At 41.0% G+C, this 15,813-nt stretch overlaps 1 protein-coding gene across 3 annotated transcripts in view; it reads right to left on the bottom strand.

The window, feature by feature from the left end:
- The window catches only part of SMYD4 (SET and MYND domain containing 4), a 69,386-nt gene that overhangs the window by 31,634 nt on the left and 21,939 nt on the right, over positions 1 to 15,813 (bottom strand). For all 3 annotated transcript variants that reach the window (XM_086686343.1, XM_086686342.1, XM_025917428.2), the window contains exons 4-5: positions 11,372 to 11,461; positions 8,741 to 9,875 (exon numbers count right to left, since the gene is read on the bottom strand). In XM_086686343.1, coding sequence (XP_086542469.1) covers positions 8,741 to 9,875; positions 11,372 to 11,461 — 1,225 coding nt within the window. The remainder of the gene's footprint in view (positions 1 to 8,740; positions 9,876 to 11,371; positions 11,462 to 15,813) is intronic.

Here is a 15,813-nt window from a genome sequence, read left to right as displayed (position 1 = left end):
CGAACCGTGAAATCATGACCTGAGCAGAAATCAAGAGTCAGAAGCTTAACTGAGTCACCCAGGCGTCCCACCACTATGCATATTTTTAAAGACTGATTCCTAAAGATTTGATTTTAAGATTTGCACAGTTGTTAGATACACTCTCTCATTTTGTCATGCACATTTTAGTTTTGTTTATGTTTTTTTTTTTCCTTCCTGGGGGTGGTTTGCTGTTAAAATAACAACTATTTCATTTGCTTATAGTGCTGTGTGCCAGCAACTTTGCCCAGAGTTTACCTGAACACTTTTTTCTGCTGGTCTTGCCCCGGATTACTCACATGATTGCATTTGTCTGGCAGTCTTTTACCCGCAAGAAGGCTAGCCTAGGCTTGTTTATGTGGCTACACAATTATTCCAAGAAAATGACACGGAAGCTACAAGGCACCTTAAAGCTTAGACTCAAAAGTCACATAATGTCACTTCTACTGCATCCCATGGGTCAAAGTAAGTTACAGGGCTGGCCCAGATTCAAGGGCACAGGAAACAGACTCTACCTCTTGATCGGAGAAAAACTAATGTCAAGTGGTAAAGGGGCAAACATAGGGATGGGCAAAATTGTTGGGGTCGTCTTTGCAAACAGTCCTCCCCAGAGGCCTGGAGGTTCACCCAGCCCTCTCATTATCCATATAAGAATACTGAGTGAGGGGCGCCTGGGTGGCTCAGTTGGTTAAGCGTCTGACCTCAGCTGAGGTCATGATCTCGCGGTTCCTGAGTTCGAGCCCTGTGTCGGGCTCTACGCTGACAGCTTGGAGCCTGGAGCCTGCTTCAGATTCTGTCTGTCTGTCTGGCTGTCTCTCTGTCCCTCCCCTGCTTGTGCTCTCTCTTTCAAAGTAAATAAACATTTAAAAAAAACAAGAATACTGGGTGAAATTTCTCTGACATATCTTTCTAGATATGTCTCCTGAGGTAAGGGGAACAAAAGCAAAATAAAAAGCTTTTGCACAACAAAAGAAAACAACCAACAAAACTAAAAGGCAACCCACTGAATGGGAGCAGATATCTGCAAATCACAGATCTGATAAGGGTTAGTATCCAAAATATATAAAGAACTGATATAACTCAACACCCCAAACAAAAAATCCAAGTAAAAAATGGGGAGAAGAATAGAGATTTCTCTAAAGAAGACATATGGAAGGCTAACGGACACATGAAAAGATGCTCAACATCACTCGTCATTGAGGGAAATGCAAATCAAAACCTTACACCTGCCACAATGGCTAAAATGAAAAACTCAAGGATCAACAAGTGTTGGTGAGGTTGTAGAGAAAAAGGAATCCTCGTGCACTGTTGGGGTAATGCAAACTGGTGCAACCACTGTGCAAGACAGTTGGGAGGTTCCTCAAAAAGTTAAAAATAGAACTATCCTATGATCCAGTAATTGTACTACCCAAGGAATATGAAAGCACTAAGTCGGGGCGTCTGGATGGCTTGGTTGGTTATGTGTCCCCGACTCTTGATCTCAGCTCACAATCTCACAGTTCGTGGGATTGAGCCCCACATCAGGCTCTGTGCTGACAAGAGGAGCCAGCTTGGGATTCTCTCTCTCTCCCTGTCTCTGTCCCTCCCCCATTCTCTTTCTCTCTCTCTCTTTCTCTCTCTCAAATTAATAAACTTAAAAAAAATTTTTTTAAGGTTTATTCATTTTTTAGAGACAGAGACAGAGCATGAGTTGGAGAGGGGTAGAAAACGAGGGAGACACAGAATCCGAAACAGGCTCCAGGCTCTTAGCTGTCAGCACAGAGCCCGATGAGGGGCTTGAACCCATGAACTGTGAGATCATGACCTGAGCTGAAGTCGGATGCTCAACCAACTGAGCCACCCAGGAGCCCCTCAAATTAATAAACTTTTAAAAAAAAGTTTAAAAAAGGTTTTTAAAAACAGAAAACACTAATTCGAAGGGATATATGCACCCCTATGTTTATTGCAACATTATTTATAATAGCCAAACTATGGAAGCAGTCCAAGTGTCTATGGATAGATGAATGGATAAAGAAGTGGTGTGTATGTGTACACACACACACACACACACACACACACACACACACAAATGGAATACTATTCAGCCATAAAAAAGAATGATGTCTTGCCATATCCAACAACATAGATGGAGCTAGAAAGTATAATGCTATGCGAAGTATGCCAGTCAGAGAAAGAAAAATGTATGATTTCACTCGCCTGTGGAATTTAAGAAACAGAACAAATGTGAGGAGCCTGGGCAGCTCAGTTGGTTAAGCGTCCAACTCTTGGTTTTGGCTCAGATTTGTGGGTCTGAGCCCTGCGTCATGCTCCGTGCCTCAGTGCGGAGCCTGCTTGGGATTCTCTTTCTCTCTCTCTCTCTCCCCCCCTCTCTCTGGCCCTCCCTTATTTATACTCTCTCTCTCTCTCTCTCAAAATAAATAAGTAACCTTTAAAAAGAGATTAAAAAAAAAGAAAAAGAAACAAAACAAACGGACAAAGGAAAAAAAAGAGACAAACCAAGAAACCAACTCTTAACTATACAGAACTGATAGTTACCTGAAGGGAGGTGGGTGGGGGGATGGGGGAAATAGGTGATGGGGATTAGATTAAGAGTGCACCTGTCTTCATGAGCATTGAGTAACGTGTACAATTGTTGAATCACACTGTTGTACACCTGAGATGAATACAGAACTGTGTGTTAACTACACTGGAATTAAAAATATAATAATACTGAGTGAGACACAGAGAGGTTAAATAATCTAAGTTCATATGGAAAGTTAGTGGTTAGATTTAGCAGAATGGAAACTCAGGTCTGTTGCCTCCAGTCCCATATTTTCATCCCTTCAAGGACCTCTTTCACCTCCATTCTCTATCTTCTTTATTGATTCTGGTGTTTTTGATATTTGGTATTTAGGTTAAATCTAGCTATCTTTTAATTATCAAAATTGGATACCAATGCTTTAAAAAGCTTCTCTCACCCCAAGACCATATAAGTGTTCACTTATCTTTTTTGAGATATTTTATGGTTTAATGCTTCACTATTTAAACTTAATGATTCAGAGAAAGAATTTAATACTTTTTTAGGGGGGCTATCATATCAGTACCAAGCCCTTTCAGTATGTATGTATGTATGTATGTATGTATGTATGTATGTATGTATTCTTCTTCTTAAGAGTTCAGATTTTATTAAACAGGTTACAGAAGAGGTTTAGTCAAAAAAGACCAACTACATCCACATGATCATCAGACTCCTCTGATTCTTCTTTTTTTTAAATGTTGATTTATTTTTGAGAGAGAGAAAGAGAGCGAGAGCGAGAGTGAGAGTGAATGAGTGGGGGAGGGGCAGAGAGAGGGGGACAGAGGATCTGAACCCGAGCCAAAGTCGGACACTTAATCAACTGAGCCACCCAGGCGCCCCCAGTCTCCTCAGGCTCTTCTTTCTTTGCTTCCACCTCCTTCTCTTCAGATGGGCAGCAGTGGTGGCGGGGCAGGACCTCCTGCGGGTGCAACGCCAGCTGCTGGGGCGGGTCCATCAGCTCCAACTTCTCAAAGGACCCTCTGCTCTAATGGGGGCATTGACCTTAGCCTTCCTGACCACCACTAGGTCAGGTCATACAGGCTGAGGGCAGGGGAGATGCAGGCCAGCTCGGACACCGAGGTCCTGGGTGGGCGAGTGCCAAGCAGACGCTGCAGGACGTGCTGCTCTGTGCAGGAAGGGAGGGCCTCACCCCAGCTGCTGCCTTAGCTTGCTCGGAAGGACCCGGTAAAAGAGTTCGGTACTCTTACAAAAAGGCCATTCTCATCGCTTATTTGAGATGAACTTTAGAATCACTGTCAAATTCCAGGAAAAATCCAGTTGTAATTTTGTGTGAAATTGCATTATGCTGATTTGGGGAATGTGGGGGAACTGCCATGTTTAGTTTTCTGTCTTTCCATCTAAGAATATGGCCTGTCTCTGCATTTACACAGCCTTCTTGTACATCCCTCTAAATTAAAATATCCTTGCATTTCTGGAAGAAAGCCTACTTGGTCTTATAGTACTGTTCCGTCAGTAAACTACTGGATGTGATATGGCAGTGATTTTTTTCAGGGTTCTAACAGCTATATTCACAAGTGAGACTAGTCTATAGTTTTTCTTCTTGGCTTTACAAAATGAGTGGGAAAGGGTTCCAGATTCCCCCATGCCCTGGAACACTTTATAGTATATAAAAATGATCTTTTCCTTAGAAGATCATTTTTTCTTTGCTTTCTTTATTTAAAAAAAAAAATCGTGGCTAGGGGTGACTGGCTGGCTCAGTCGACTGAGTGTGCCAGTCTTGATTTCGGCTCAGGTCACAATCCCAAGGTGGTGGGATCTAGCCCCCTTCTTGTGCTGAGCGTGGAGCCTGCTTAAGATTTTCTCTTTCTCTCTCTCTCTCTCTCCCCCCAACCTTCCTCCACAGCCTGTGCACACACTCGCTCTCTAAAATTAAAAAAAACAAAACAAACAAACAAAAAAGTGGCCTAAATATGGTCCTTAAAAATTTTAAAGAACTTATCTGGAAAAGAGTTGGTCTGGCTTGTTTTTATGGAAATATTTTCATAATCTTTTTCAATTTCTTCCACAATCACTGGACTTTTGAAGTGTTCTCCTCAGAAAATCGTGGCAATTTATATTTTCTACAAAGTTTTCCCTTCCTTTTGTTTTGTAAGTAGGCTCCACACCAAACGCAGAGCCCAATGCAGGGCTTGACATCACGACCATGAGATCAAGACCTGAGCTGAGATCAAGAGTTAGAGGCCGCCCAGGCAACCCTACAAAGTTTTCTACTTAATGTTTTCAAGTTTAATAGTCTAAAATCATATTAAATATTTGCTTAAAGTTAAAAAAAAATTATATTATTGGCTATATTCATTGTTCCTAATTTTGTGGGCTTTTTCTTTTCTTTTCTTTTTTTAATGTTTATTTATTTTTGAGACAGATAGAGAGAGAATGGGAGCAGGGGAGGGGCAGAGAGGGAAAGACACACAGAATCTGAACCAGGCTCCAGGCTCTGAGCTGTCAGCACAGAGCCTGATGGGAGGCTCGAACTCAGGAACCGTGAGATCATGCTCTGAACATTAGTTGGATTGCTTAACTGACTGAGCCAACTGGGCACCCCCCAGGCTTTTTTTTTTTTTTTTTTTTCTAAATAGATTTCATCATTACATTTGTCAACTCTTTGTTTATATCAGGGGTCTGTAAACTATAACCTGTGGGTCATATCCTGCCTGCTGCTTGCTTTTATACAGACTGTGGTCTGAGAACCGTCTTCACCTTTTTAAGTGGTTGGAAAAAAATGAAAAGAATAATGCTCATGTTGTGAAACGTTATAAGAAATACAAATTTCAGAGTCCATTAGAAAGTTTTATTGGAACCCAGCCATACTCATTCAGATGTGCATTGTCAATTGCTGCTTTGGTGCTACAACGACAGAGCTGTGTGGCTGCAAAGGAGACATGATGGCCTGCAAAGCCTAAAATATTTACTATTTGCCCCTTTACAGGAAAAGTTTGCTGAGCCCTGAGGTAAGGAGAACAAAGGCAAAAGAAATGTAGATAAAATTACATTTCCTTACAACTTGCAGCCCATTGACAGGCAGAGTAGGACAATCCTCAAGGAGCCCACGACTGCCTAATGGTAATGCTTTGCTACAGGCAAAAAGCAGCCTTAGCGTGATAATAGCCAGACCTCCAGGATTCTGTAAATTTCCTTTAACATTGGAAAATCCTGTCGGAAACTTCCTTTATCTCTAACTTAAAAGTATACAATCAATTTAAAAGTAGTATATAATCAATCCCTCCTCACAATCCCAGTGTAGTTCTTTAAGCCCATGGGTCCTATCCCATGCTTTAATTAAAAACAAAAACAAAAACAAAAACACACCTTTTTGTGCTGAAAATGTCTCAATTCTTTTTTGACCATTGGTTCCTGGCCCACATCACATCACCCTGGTCTATAGGACACAAGTTTTGATGGATAATATGTACTGATATTATGTACAGTAGTTATCTTGGCTTCTAGAGCCTTATTATTTTATTGTATTAAAAAATTTTTGTTTGGGGCGCCTGGGTGGCGCAGTCGGTTAAGCGTCCGACTTCAGCCAGGTCACGATCTCGCGGTCTGTGAGTTCGAGCCCCGCGTCGGGCTCTGGGCTGATGGCTCAGAGCCTGGAGCCTGTTTCCGATTCTGTGTCTCCCTCTCTCTCTGCCCCTCGCCCGTTCATGCTCTGTCTCTCTCTGTCCCAAAAATAAATAAATGTTGAAAAAAAATTAAAAAAAAAAAAATTTTTGTTTAACATTTATTCAATTTTGAAAGATGAAGAGAGACAGAGCATGAACAGGGGTGGGGCAGAGAGAGAGGGAGACACAGAATCTGAAGCAGGTTCCAGACTCTGAGCTGTCAGCACAGAGCCCGACGTGGGGCTTGAACTCACAAAACACGAGATCATGACCTCAGCCGAAGTCAGACACTTGACTGACTGAGCCACCCAGATGCCCCTAAATTATTTTTACTCATTTTGAAAGATTCGTTTAGAGTTTAGCCCATTTATAATTACTTAAAAACTCATTTTACCATCTTTATCATCTTTTTGCTCAGTTAACTTGTTTTTAAAAAATCTCCCAGAGAATAATAAGGAAGTATACAATCCATTTTAAATTTACTAGAATAACGTTACTACTGTGTGAATCAGTGTTTTTAATTTTAAAAATATAGAAAAACTTCATGGGTGCCTAGGTGAATCTCAGCTAGGGTCTTGATCTCAGGGTATGAGTTCAAGCCCCGTGTTGGTAGGCATGAAGCCTACATAGGGAAAAACAAACAAACAAAAAAACCATATAATCTTTATATACACACACACACACACACACACACACACACACACACACATAAAGAAGTTCAAAGAAGAAAGTAGCAATCACCCATATCTCCACTTTCAGAATTGATTACTGTTAAGATTTTGGAATTTTTTGCATTTAGTCATTTTTTTTTCTATTTTTAAACATCATGTAAATAAGAATAAATTATGCATAAAATATAGAACCTCATAGATAGGGGCACCTGGGTGGCTCAATTGGTTGCTACCCAAAAGTTTATTCTGAACTTATGAAAATTTTTACCCCAAACTTGCTATACAAATAAAAGCCTGACTATAATGAGATGTCATGCACATGGAGCAAAACATTTGGGTTAAGATTGTTTGATGGTGCGGAACAGGGCATGGAGGGAAGCGGATGGAAAACTCCTCTGCCATTCTGGCTCCGGGAGTCAGCCTGCCATTGTCTACCCAGACAAGAGTTTCTACAGTTCTTAGAGCTACTGACATTTCTACCTTTTTTGTCTGTTCTATTAAGTACTTTAGGAGCACGACACAATAAAATCAGGAGTTGGTAACTTTCTGCCATTATAATCTGGAAGCCCCCTATACTATATTTTTATATTCGCAAAAACAGAACTCAATGAAAATAGTATTTTTTTAAAATGCCAGGGAATGTACCCAAGGGAAAACAAAATTCTGGAAAAACACTCAACAGATAGATGTATTTTAGAAGGTAGCAATGGCTCAAAGAAGCAAAAGAAAGCAGAGAAGAAAACAGAGACTAGCTTGCAATAGGATTTCCTAGTATTATGGGATGAATCCAGTGCTATTTTTGGATGTTCCATGTGCTTCAGGATGGGGAAGAGAGTCTTCCTCCAAAACACCTCTACTGAAATGCCTATACATCATAACACTTGGCAGCTGAATTAAACTTTAAGATAAAAACATGCATACAAAAGGTTGACAAAATTCTAGATTACCTAATCTGTTAAAATGGAGATCATACGATAGAAATGCTGGAAACACCATCTCTTTTCTAATAGTATCTGTTGTCAATACAGTGTCACTGTGATGCTGGGCACATCCAGTCTCTCCATCTGCCTTAAATAGCCTTATCTATAGGACATGTTTCAGCCAAGCAGGGTGAGGCTGGTCTGTGTCTAGGGGTGGCCCCTAGATTATTGGCCATGCACCAAAGGACCAACAGTTCACGGTAGTATTGTGTGAAAAGTTGTGCTTGGCCAGATCTCTCTCTTGGAAATTTAAAACAGAAGATTGGGGGAAATCTGTCAATTGGAAAGGGAAGAGACCGAGTGGCTGAGTCACATGAATAAGATTCTGATATGCTAACTCAACCATAGACCTTCTTTCTGCAGTCTTCTTTGATTACTATTTCATAATAAAGTCCTCCTTAGCAATTGGGTTTTTAAGGTATTTTTACAAACTACAAAGGTATTCTTCACAACTCAGTAAAGTTAGGTGGGATTAAACTAGCCATTTTAGTGGGGTGTCTGGGTGGCTCAGTCGGTTAAGCGTCCGACTCTGGATTTCGGCTCAGGTCATGCTCTCACGGTTTTTCAGTTTGAGTCCTGTGTCTGTCTCTGCCCCTCCTCTGCTCGTGCTTACTCTCTCTCTTTTTCAAATGAATAAATAAACTTAAAAAAAAAAAAAACCCATAAACTACCCATTTTAGAGATAAGAAAACCGAGGCAGAGTGGAATCAAATAATTTGTTAAGGCCACGTAGCTTCTCAATGCCATAATCACGACAACACGAGGTAGCCAGCGGTGTTTTCCCATCAGACCGCTGATTTGAAGGCTGCCGTTTCCACTCACAGTTCTTTCTCCCCAGATATTAGCTACATCAAGGACAGTACCGTAAGGCAAGAACAGCTTCCCTCCTACCTGTGTGCTGAATGGTGGTGATCGCCTGAGCGTTACAGTGCAGCTGCAGCACGTGTTTCAGCATGGCCACTCCCCAGACATCCAACTCTGAACCCGACCCAGGAGGCACAGCCGCCGCTGGCTTGTAGCAACTGGCTGCTTCAAGTCGCCTGCACAGTGCAGACACACTTAGAGCACAGAGAAATCTGTGCTCCGGGCTATGGTTTCCAGTATGTGGCAGGAGGTGGAAGACGGCATTATAATTACTTTCATATTTCCCATTCAGATCACATCCTGGAACTGGGGGCTCGAGCATTTTGCCTTTGTTCTCACTCTCCCCTCCCAGGTCACAAGTGAGTGTTTGCACCAGAGTCTCTCTTTCAGGTGAACATGTGTCTCTGTTCCTAATCTCACCGCAAAGCTTCCTTATGACTTCGCTTGCATCCTCAAATCTAGCTACGAGAGTGGACCTCAGGGCAATGTGGCAGAAGACACCCAGTGTGAGAAGCAGCCCCCCTAGAGAACACTCCACACTATGGTACAGGTCCCAGGCCTGCTGCATACAGTCATGGCTGCAGTATTTGGCATAGCTGCACCCATCACAGGGAACTGTGGCCAAAGTGTGGTCCAAACATCGGTGACAGTAGAGGTCCCCGTTGGTAACCCTGGTATCCCACTTGCTCTCTAGGTGACGTAGCGGTGGCATCTCTCCCGGGTGAAGGACGCTCACAAAAGCGTCCTCCTTCACCAAGAGCTCTCCTGGGAGAATATCTTTTGTGGCAACCAAATAGCGGCCTCTTAAAGGGTCTGTGCGTAAGCTGACAGATGACGATGCGCTGGGGACTTGTCCATTCTCTCCCTTTAGGTCCATATCCTCCAAGGCTTTGGTTAGAGCTGCGGGGAAGGTTTCTGTGAGACTCTCCTTTTCTTGTGCCTTCATTTTCAGACGACAGAGGTTTGTCTGCAGAATCTGAAACTGGGCAGCTGCGAGGGTTGGTTTGGCAGCAAAGCTACTTTCAAGATCACTGATGGTCTGGCTCGCCTCCTGTCGTCTCCCCAGGGTCACCAGACATTCGGCCTTACGCAACATCATCTTGGGTTGCAGTCTCTCTGGATACCCGTGCATCTGCGCTCTCATGATGTCTTTAAGACACATCTGCAAACAGAAAGGAGATCCCCAAATGACCCTTGGTCCCTCCTTTCAGTGTCTATTGCAAATGGTAACAAAAATCTACAGGAAACTTACAAGATTATTACAGATGCAGCAACTATAACCACGTGCTAATTTCTTTAAATCATATTCTACCGTGTGATGTTTTGAGTGATTAATACTTGCCGAGGATATTGTGTTTTGTCTTATTGAATATTCCTGTTTTGAGGAAGAAAAGTCTTACACACAGAAGTCAGACAGATCCGCATTCTACTACTGACTGCCTCTTATGAGCTGTGGGACCCTGTGTAAGGAACTTCATTTCTAAGTGTCTTGGTGTTCTCATCTGAAAAATAGGGACAACCTCACAGGGTTGTTTTAAGGATGAAATAAGGTAATACACCTAAGGTTGAAAAGAATGCATGGGGCATCGTATGTGTTCAATGTATGATGATCACTGCTGCAAGAAGGGAATAGAAATAACCAATATAGGGAAAGTTATGAAGGGTTACATATTACACAAGTTCTTGCAATTGTTGTCCTCAATTGTCCAGGACTTTTTTGCTCAGGGTCTGGAGTTAAATTCTTGCTTGTCTCTTTTAGTTCAAAGGGCAATAGGTATGAACTTGTGAGTATTCAAAAAGTTCTTAAAAAAATTTTTTTTAATGTTTACTTATTTTTAAGAGTGAGAGAGAGAGAGTGAGCAGGGGAGGGCCAGAGAGAGACAGAGACACCGAATCCGAAGCAGGCTCCAGGCTCTGTGCTGCCAGCACAGAACGTGACACCGGGCTCGAACTCATGAGCCGCGAGATCATGACCTGCGCCGAAGTCAGACGCTCAATTGACTGAGCCACCCAGGCGCCCCCAAAAAGTTCTTAATTATAGGGAATATTTTACATTTCTGTGGTATTCCAAAAAAGGACATGCCAAAATGACGTTTGAGAGCTTGTCCTTAGACCTCAACTAGGGAATGAGAAAAAAGTCGCCCATATAAAGCCCACTTCCTCAGAGGCATACACAGGCATTTCAGCGCAACTTGGACCTGCCCTTTCAAAAGGCATATTGAGGGTGAGCTGCATTATTGAAGGGATAATCTTGAACATGCTCTACTCATTAAAAACAAACAAACAAACAAACAAGTAAATTGTTTGCAAACACTTGGAACCCGAAGTATTATTAGCAACATATCTCACTGCTGATCTCAACACTGAGAACTGCTGACCCACTGGATATAGTCCATGGCCCTGTGCCACGTGCCATGACTCTTTCTTGTCAACCAATACTGCCCCACATAATCACCTGTGTTAGGTAAAATGAATCAGGAGAGAAAAAAATGAATCGGGGAAGAATAAATTTGGGAGGATACCAATTTTCTTCCAATTCAACTGACTGCAGTATGGCCTAGGTTTAGTGCTCTAAGGTAGGAGCAGAGCAGACAGTCTAGTCTTCCAGGGTACCCCCTCCAGATCCTCTCCAATCACACCATGCACCCTGATACTCACTTCATGCTGACCCAGGTGGAAGAGGGCTGCAGAGCGATTGGCATAACACAGTGAAATGTCTGCAGTGTGAGGCCTTGAATGTGATATTCCCTGCAAAACAATGAACCGGTTAAAAGTATAAATGGGAAATAGCATTAAAAAAAAAATCTCTAGGGGCGCCTGGGTGGCGCAGTCGGTTAAGCGTCCGACTTCAGCCAGGTCACGATCTCGCGGTCCGTGAGTTTGAGCCCCGCGTCAGGCTCTGGGCTGATGGCTCGGAGCCTGGAGCCTGTTTCAAATTCTGTGTCTCCCTCTCTCTCTGCCCCTCCCCTGTTCATGCTCTGTCTCTCTCTGTCCCAAAAATAAATAAATGTTGAAAAAAAAAAAAATCTCTACACCCAATGTGGGGTTCCAACACACGACTCCGAGATCAATAGTCATGTGCTATACCAACTGAGCCAGCCAGGCACCCAGAAAACAAGCATTTCTAAAGGTTTTGGTTTTTTTTTTCTTTCTTCCAGATAAGGGCTCTGCTATGAAAGATGGTATGAAATTCGGAAAGTTACTGGATCTTTTTGTGCTTCAGCTTCATTTTTAATTATCTCAGAGCAAAGCTGTGAAGATCGAGTGAGGAAATAAATATTCAAAGCACTTTGAAGATAGCAGCATCAAACACCACTTCAGCCACAAACAATCCTAAAGGTAAATGAAAATGGAGGAAAATATTGCAAGCACGATCCTGCACACAACAAAGGGTGAGTGGCACAAATAGAAATTCACAAAAGAAGAAACACTAATGATACTTATTTCTTAGAAAACAAATAGTTAATTTATTTGTGGATAGTAAAATATATGCAAATGAAAGCACACAGGGCTCCTTTCCTTCTACCACCAAATTGGCAAGGATTAAGAATTATCATAAAGGTAGCATCTCAAATCACTGGAGAAAAAAAAGGGATTATTCAATAAAAGTATTGTGACAAGTAGGAAGAGAAATAAAGTTGGCCCTCTATTTATGATAAACCTTTAATTAGGACAAATTCTCAACGGATCAAAACCTTAATGTAAAAAATGAAGCTCTCAGAGCACTAGAAGAAACTATAGGAAAAATCTAAAGCGATGTTGGAGTGAGGAATCCCTTTGTAACTATGACACAAAACCCAGAAGTCACAAAAGGTTAATAAATGTGAGTACGTAAATTATTTCTTGAGGCACCTGGGTGGCTCAGTCAGTTAAGTGTCTGACTTTGGTTCAGATCATGATCTCACTGTTTGTGAGTTCAAGCCCCACATCAGGTTCTCTGCTGTCAATGTGGAGCCTGCTTGCGATCCTCTGTCCCCCTCTCTCTGCCCCCCCAAAAATAAATAAATACATTAAACAACTATTAAAAAAACACATTTCTTTACAGCAAACCAATAAAAGCAATATCAAAAGGCAAACATTGAACCGGAAAAAATATCTGTAACTCATGTCACAGGCAAAGGGCTCATTTCTTTACTTTATGATAGTTCCTGCAGATCAATAAGATGATGACCAATAATTCAACAGGAAAATAAGCAAATGATATGAATAGAGAGTTCTAATGGGAAATAGAAATGGCTCATAAACATATGAAAAAACGCTCAGCCTCATTCATGATCAGCAAAATGCAAATTAAAACTCTACTGGACCTTGAAAACATTATGCTAAGCGAAATAAGCCAGAAACAAAAGGACAAATATTGTATGATTCCACTTACATGAGGTACCTGGAATAGGCAATAACATAGAGACAGAAACAGAACAGCGATTGTCTGCGGTGAGGGGGAGGGAGGTATGGAGAGATACTGTTTAAGGGGCACAGAGTTGGTTTTGGTTGATGAGAAAGTTCTGGAAATGTATGATGATGGTTGTGATGTGGGAAACAAAGGCAAAAGGAAAAAAATTAAAATTTCCTTACTACTTACTGCCCATTGACATGTCCTTGAGACAGGCCGAGCAACCCTCCTCTAGGAACTCAACTGCCTGGATGCTAATACTTTGCTAAGGGCAAAAGGCTTAGCTTAGCATTAGCCCGACCTCCAGGATCCTGTAAGTCTTCTTTAACATATAAAAATTCCTTTGGAAACTTCCTTTCTCTCTAACACCCCGAGATATATGTTGGCAATCATCCTCCAAGCTTATGGCCCACTGATACACATCTGAAGGATCTCAAGACTGAGTTTTTACTAAACAATAATAAATTACCTTCTCCTAACAAGAGCTAGCCCCCTCAAGGTCCTGGAAACCTTGCTTCCACACTCCTTAGAGACTTATTCTACCCCTCACCCCCTCCCAACTTGAAGATACATAGTCAAGGGCTCTTCACAACCCTAGTGCAGCTCTTTCTGCCCACGTGTCCTGTCCCTGTGCTTTAATAAAAACCACCATTATTGCCCTGAAGATGCTTCAATTCTTTCTTGACCATTTGCTGCAAACCCCAACATTTCCACATCAGTTAAACAGCACTGTAAGTGTACTTAACATCACTGCATTGTATACTTAAAAATGGTTACAATGGAACATTTTATGTAATGTATATTTTACCAGAGTAAAAAAAGTTTCCATCTGATAAATTGGAAAAAAAAAAAAACCCGACTATACTGAGAAACCATTTTTTAGCTATCAGATTGGCAAAGATAAATAAAGCCGATAGCACATGGAGTCATCAAAGGAGTGGGAAAATGAGCATTCTCATATGTTGCCAGTGGGAGTATAAGCTGGTCTCATGATTATGAAGGGCAAGTTAGCAACATATATATGTATTTCATATATATATCTGTATCATTTATATCTCCATTAAACCAGCAACTCCTCTGCTAGGAATTTATCCTACAGATATAATCTTTTACCCCAATGCTTAACTGACTGAGCCACCCAGGAGCCCCTCTTTTACCCCAATGATAGGTACAAAATAACATACATGCAAAGTTTCTCAGCATAGAGTTGTTTGAAATAGCCAAAGATAAAGAACAACTTAGATCAATTACATATTGATCTATAAGATGCTGGCTAAATAAATTACTACACATCCATATTAGGTAATACCATGCAGCTGTAAGAATGAGGAAGCTCTTAATGTTCTGAGGTGGAATGATCTTCAAGATATTATTAAGTGAAAAAAGCATGGGGCTGAACAGTGTATATTTATGTAAAAAGTGTATGTGTGTGGGGGCTCCTGGGTGGCTCAGTTGGTTAAGCGTCCAACTCTTGATTTCGGCTCAGGTCATGATCTAGAGGTTCATGGTATCCAGCCTGGAGTAGGGCTCTGTGCTGACAGTGTGGAGCCTGCTTGGGATTCTCTCTCTCCCTCTCTCTCTCTGCTCCTCCCCCGCTCGTATGTGTGTAAGCTCTCTCTCTCTCAAAATACATAAACATTTTTAACAAATAAAAATAATTTTTTTTTTTAAAGTGTATGTGCGTGCAGGAATGGGAGATTGTTTGTATTTATTTATATATGCTAAATACCTCTGGAAGACACATTTAACAGTGCTGGGTTCTAGTGTTAGGTAAAGTGGTGGCCAGGAGACAGAAGAAATAGACTACACTGTGTATATATTCTTGTACCTTTTGAATTTTAACTATGTAGACACATTTCATATTAAAAATAAATAGCTAAAATAATAACAAAATCTTAAAAACTAGTATTGCTGAGGATTCAGAGAAATGAACATTCCCATATTCTACTAGAAGGGTTGTTAACTAGTTCTTTCCTAGAGAACAATCCAGCACCAAGTACCAAAGGCTTAGAATAATACATTTAAATTGACCCAGCAAATTCTCTTCTAGGAATTTATCCTAAGGAAGTAATCAGATGCGTAAAAATATTTACATAGAAAGACACTCCTTGTAGCCTTGTGATACCAAGCAATCTGTCAACATTAGGAGATGTTAAATCAAGCATAGTTCTCTGTAATGGAACACTAAACTAGCCATAAAAAAATCATGTGCTAGTGGAAAATTTAATAACACGAGAAAATGGTCACAATAAATTGTTGAGGGAAAAAAGCAGATTACAAAACAGTAAGTGCAGCATTATACCAATTTTGTAAAAGAAAAACATATTTTCAGAGGAAAAAGTGTTGGGATGGATATAAGCAAAAATGTTAACAGTGCCTATCCCTGACTATGTGACTTTTTTACTCCTTATGCTTCTCTATATTTTCCAAGTAACTTACAAAACATAGTACTTTTATAATCAGATAGAAACAACAAATATTATTTAAAAAAAGAGAAAATAGCAGGTTTGTAGAAAATTGCAAAGTACCATAATCCCCAAAATACTAGCTTCATGAAATAGGAAGGCTCATCTCCTTTCACATACAGAGCAAACCTTAATTTTTTGTCTGATTTCCCTTTTTATTTTACTTGTTTTCCTTGAACAACTTCCCATATGATCACATTTCTGATGCACATGCATAAACTTGAAGAGATTAGCTCTGTAAA

The sequence above is a fragment of the Puma concolor genome, chromosome E1 (genome assembly GCF_028749965.1).
Source record: "Puma concolor isolate L17-30 chromosome E1, mPumCon1.1.hap2, whole genome shotgun sequence".
Lineage (NCBI taxonomy): Eukaryota > Metazoa > Chordata > Mammalia > Carnivora > Felidae > Puma > Puma concolor.
Note: the sequence above shows the minus strand (reverse complement) of the source record. Positions and strands in the feature narration are given on the sequence as shown.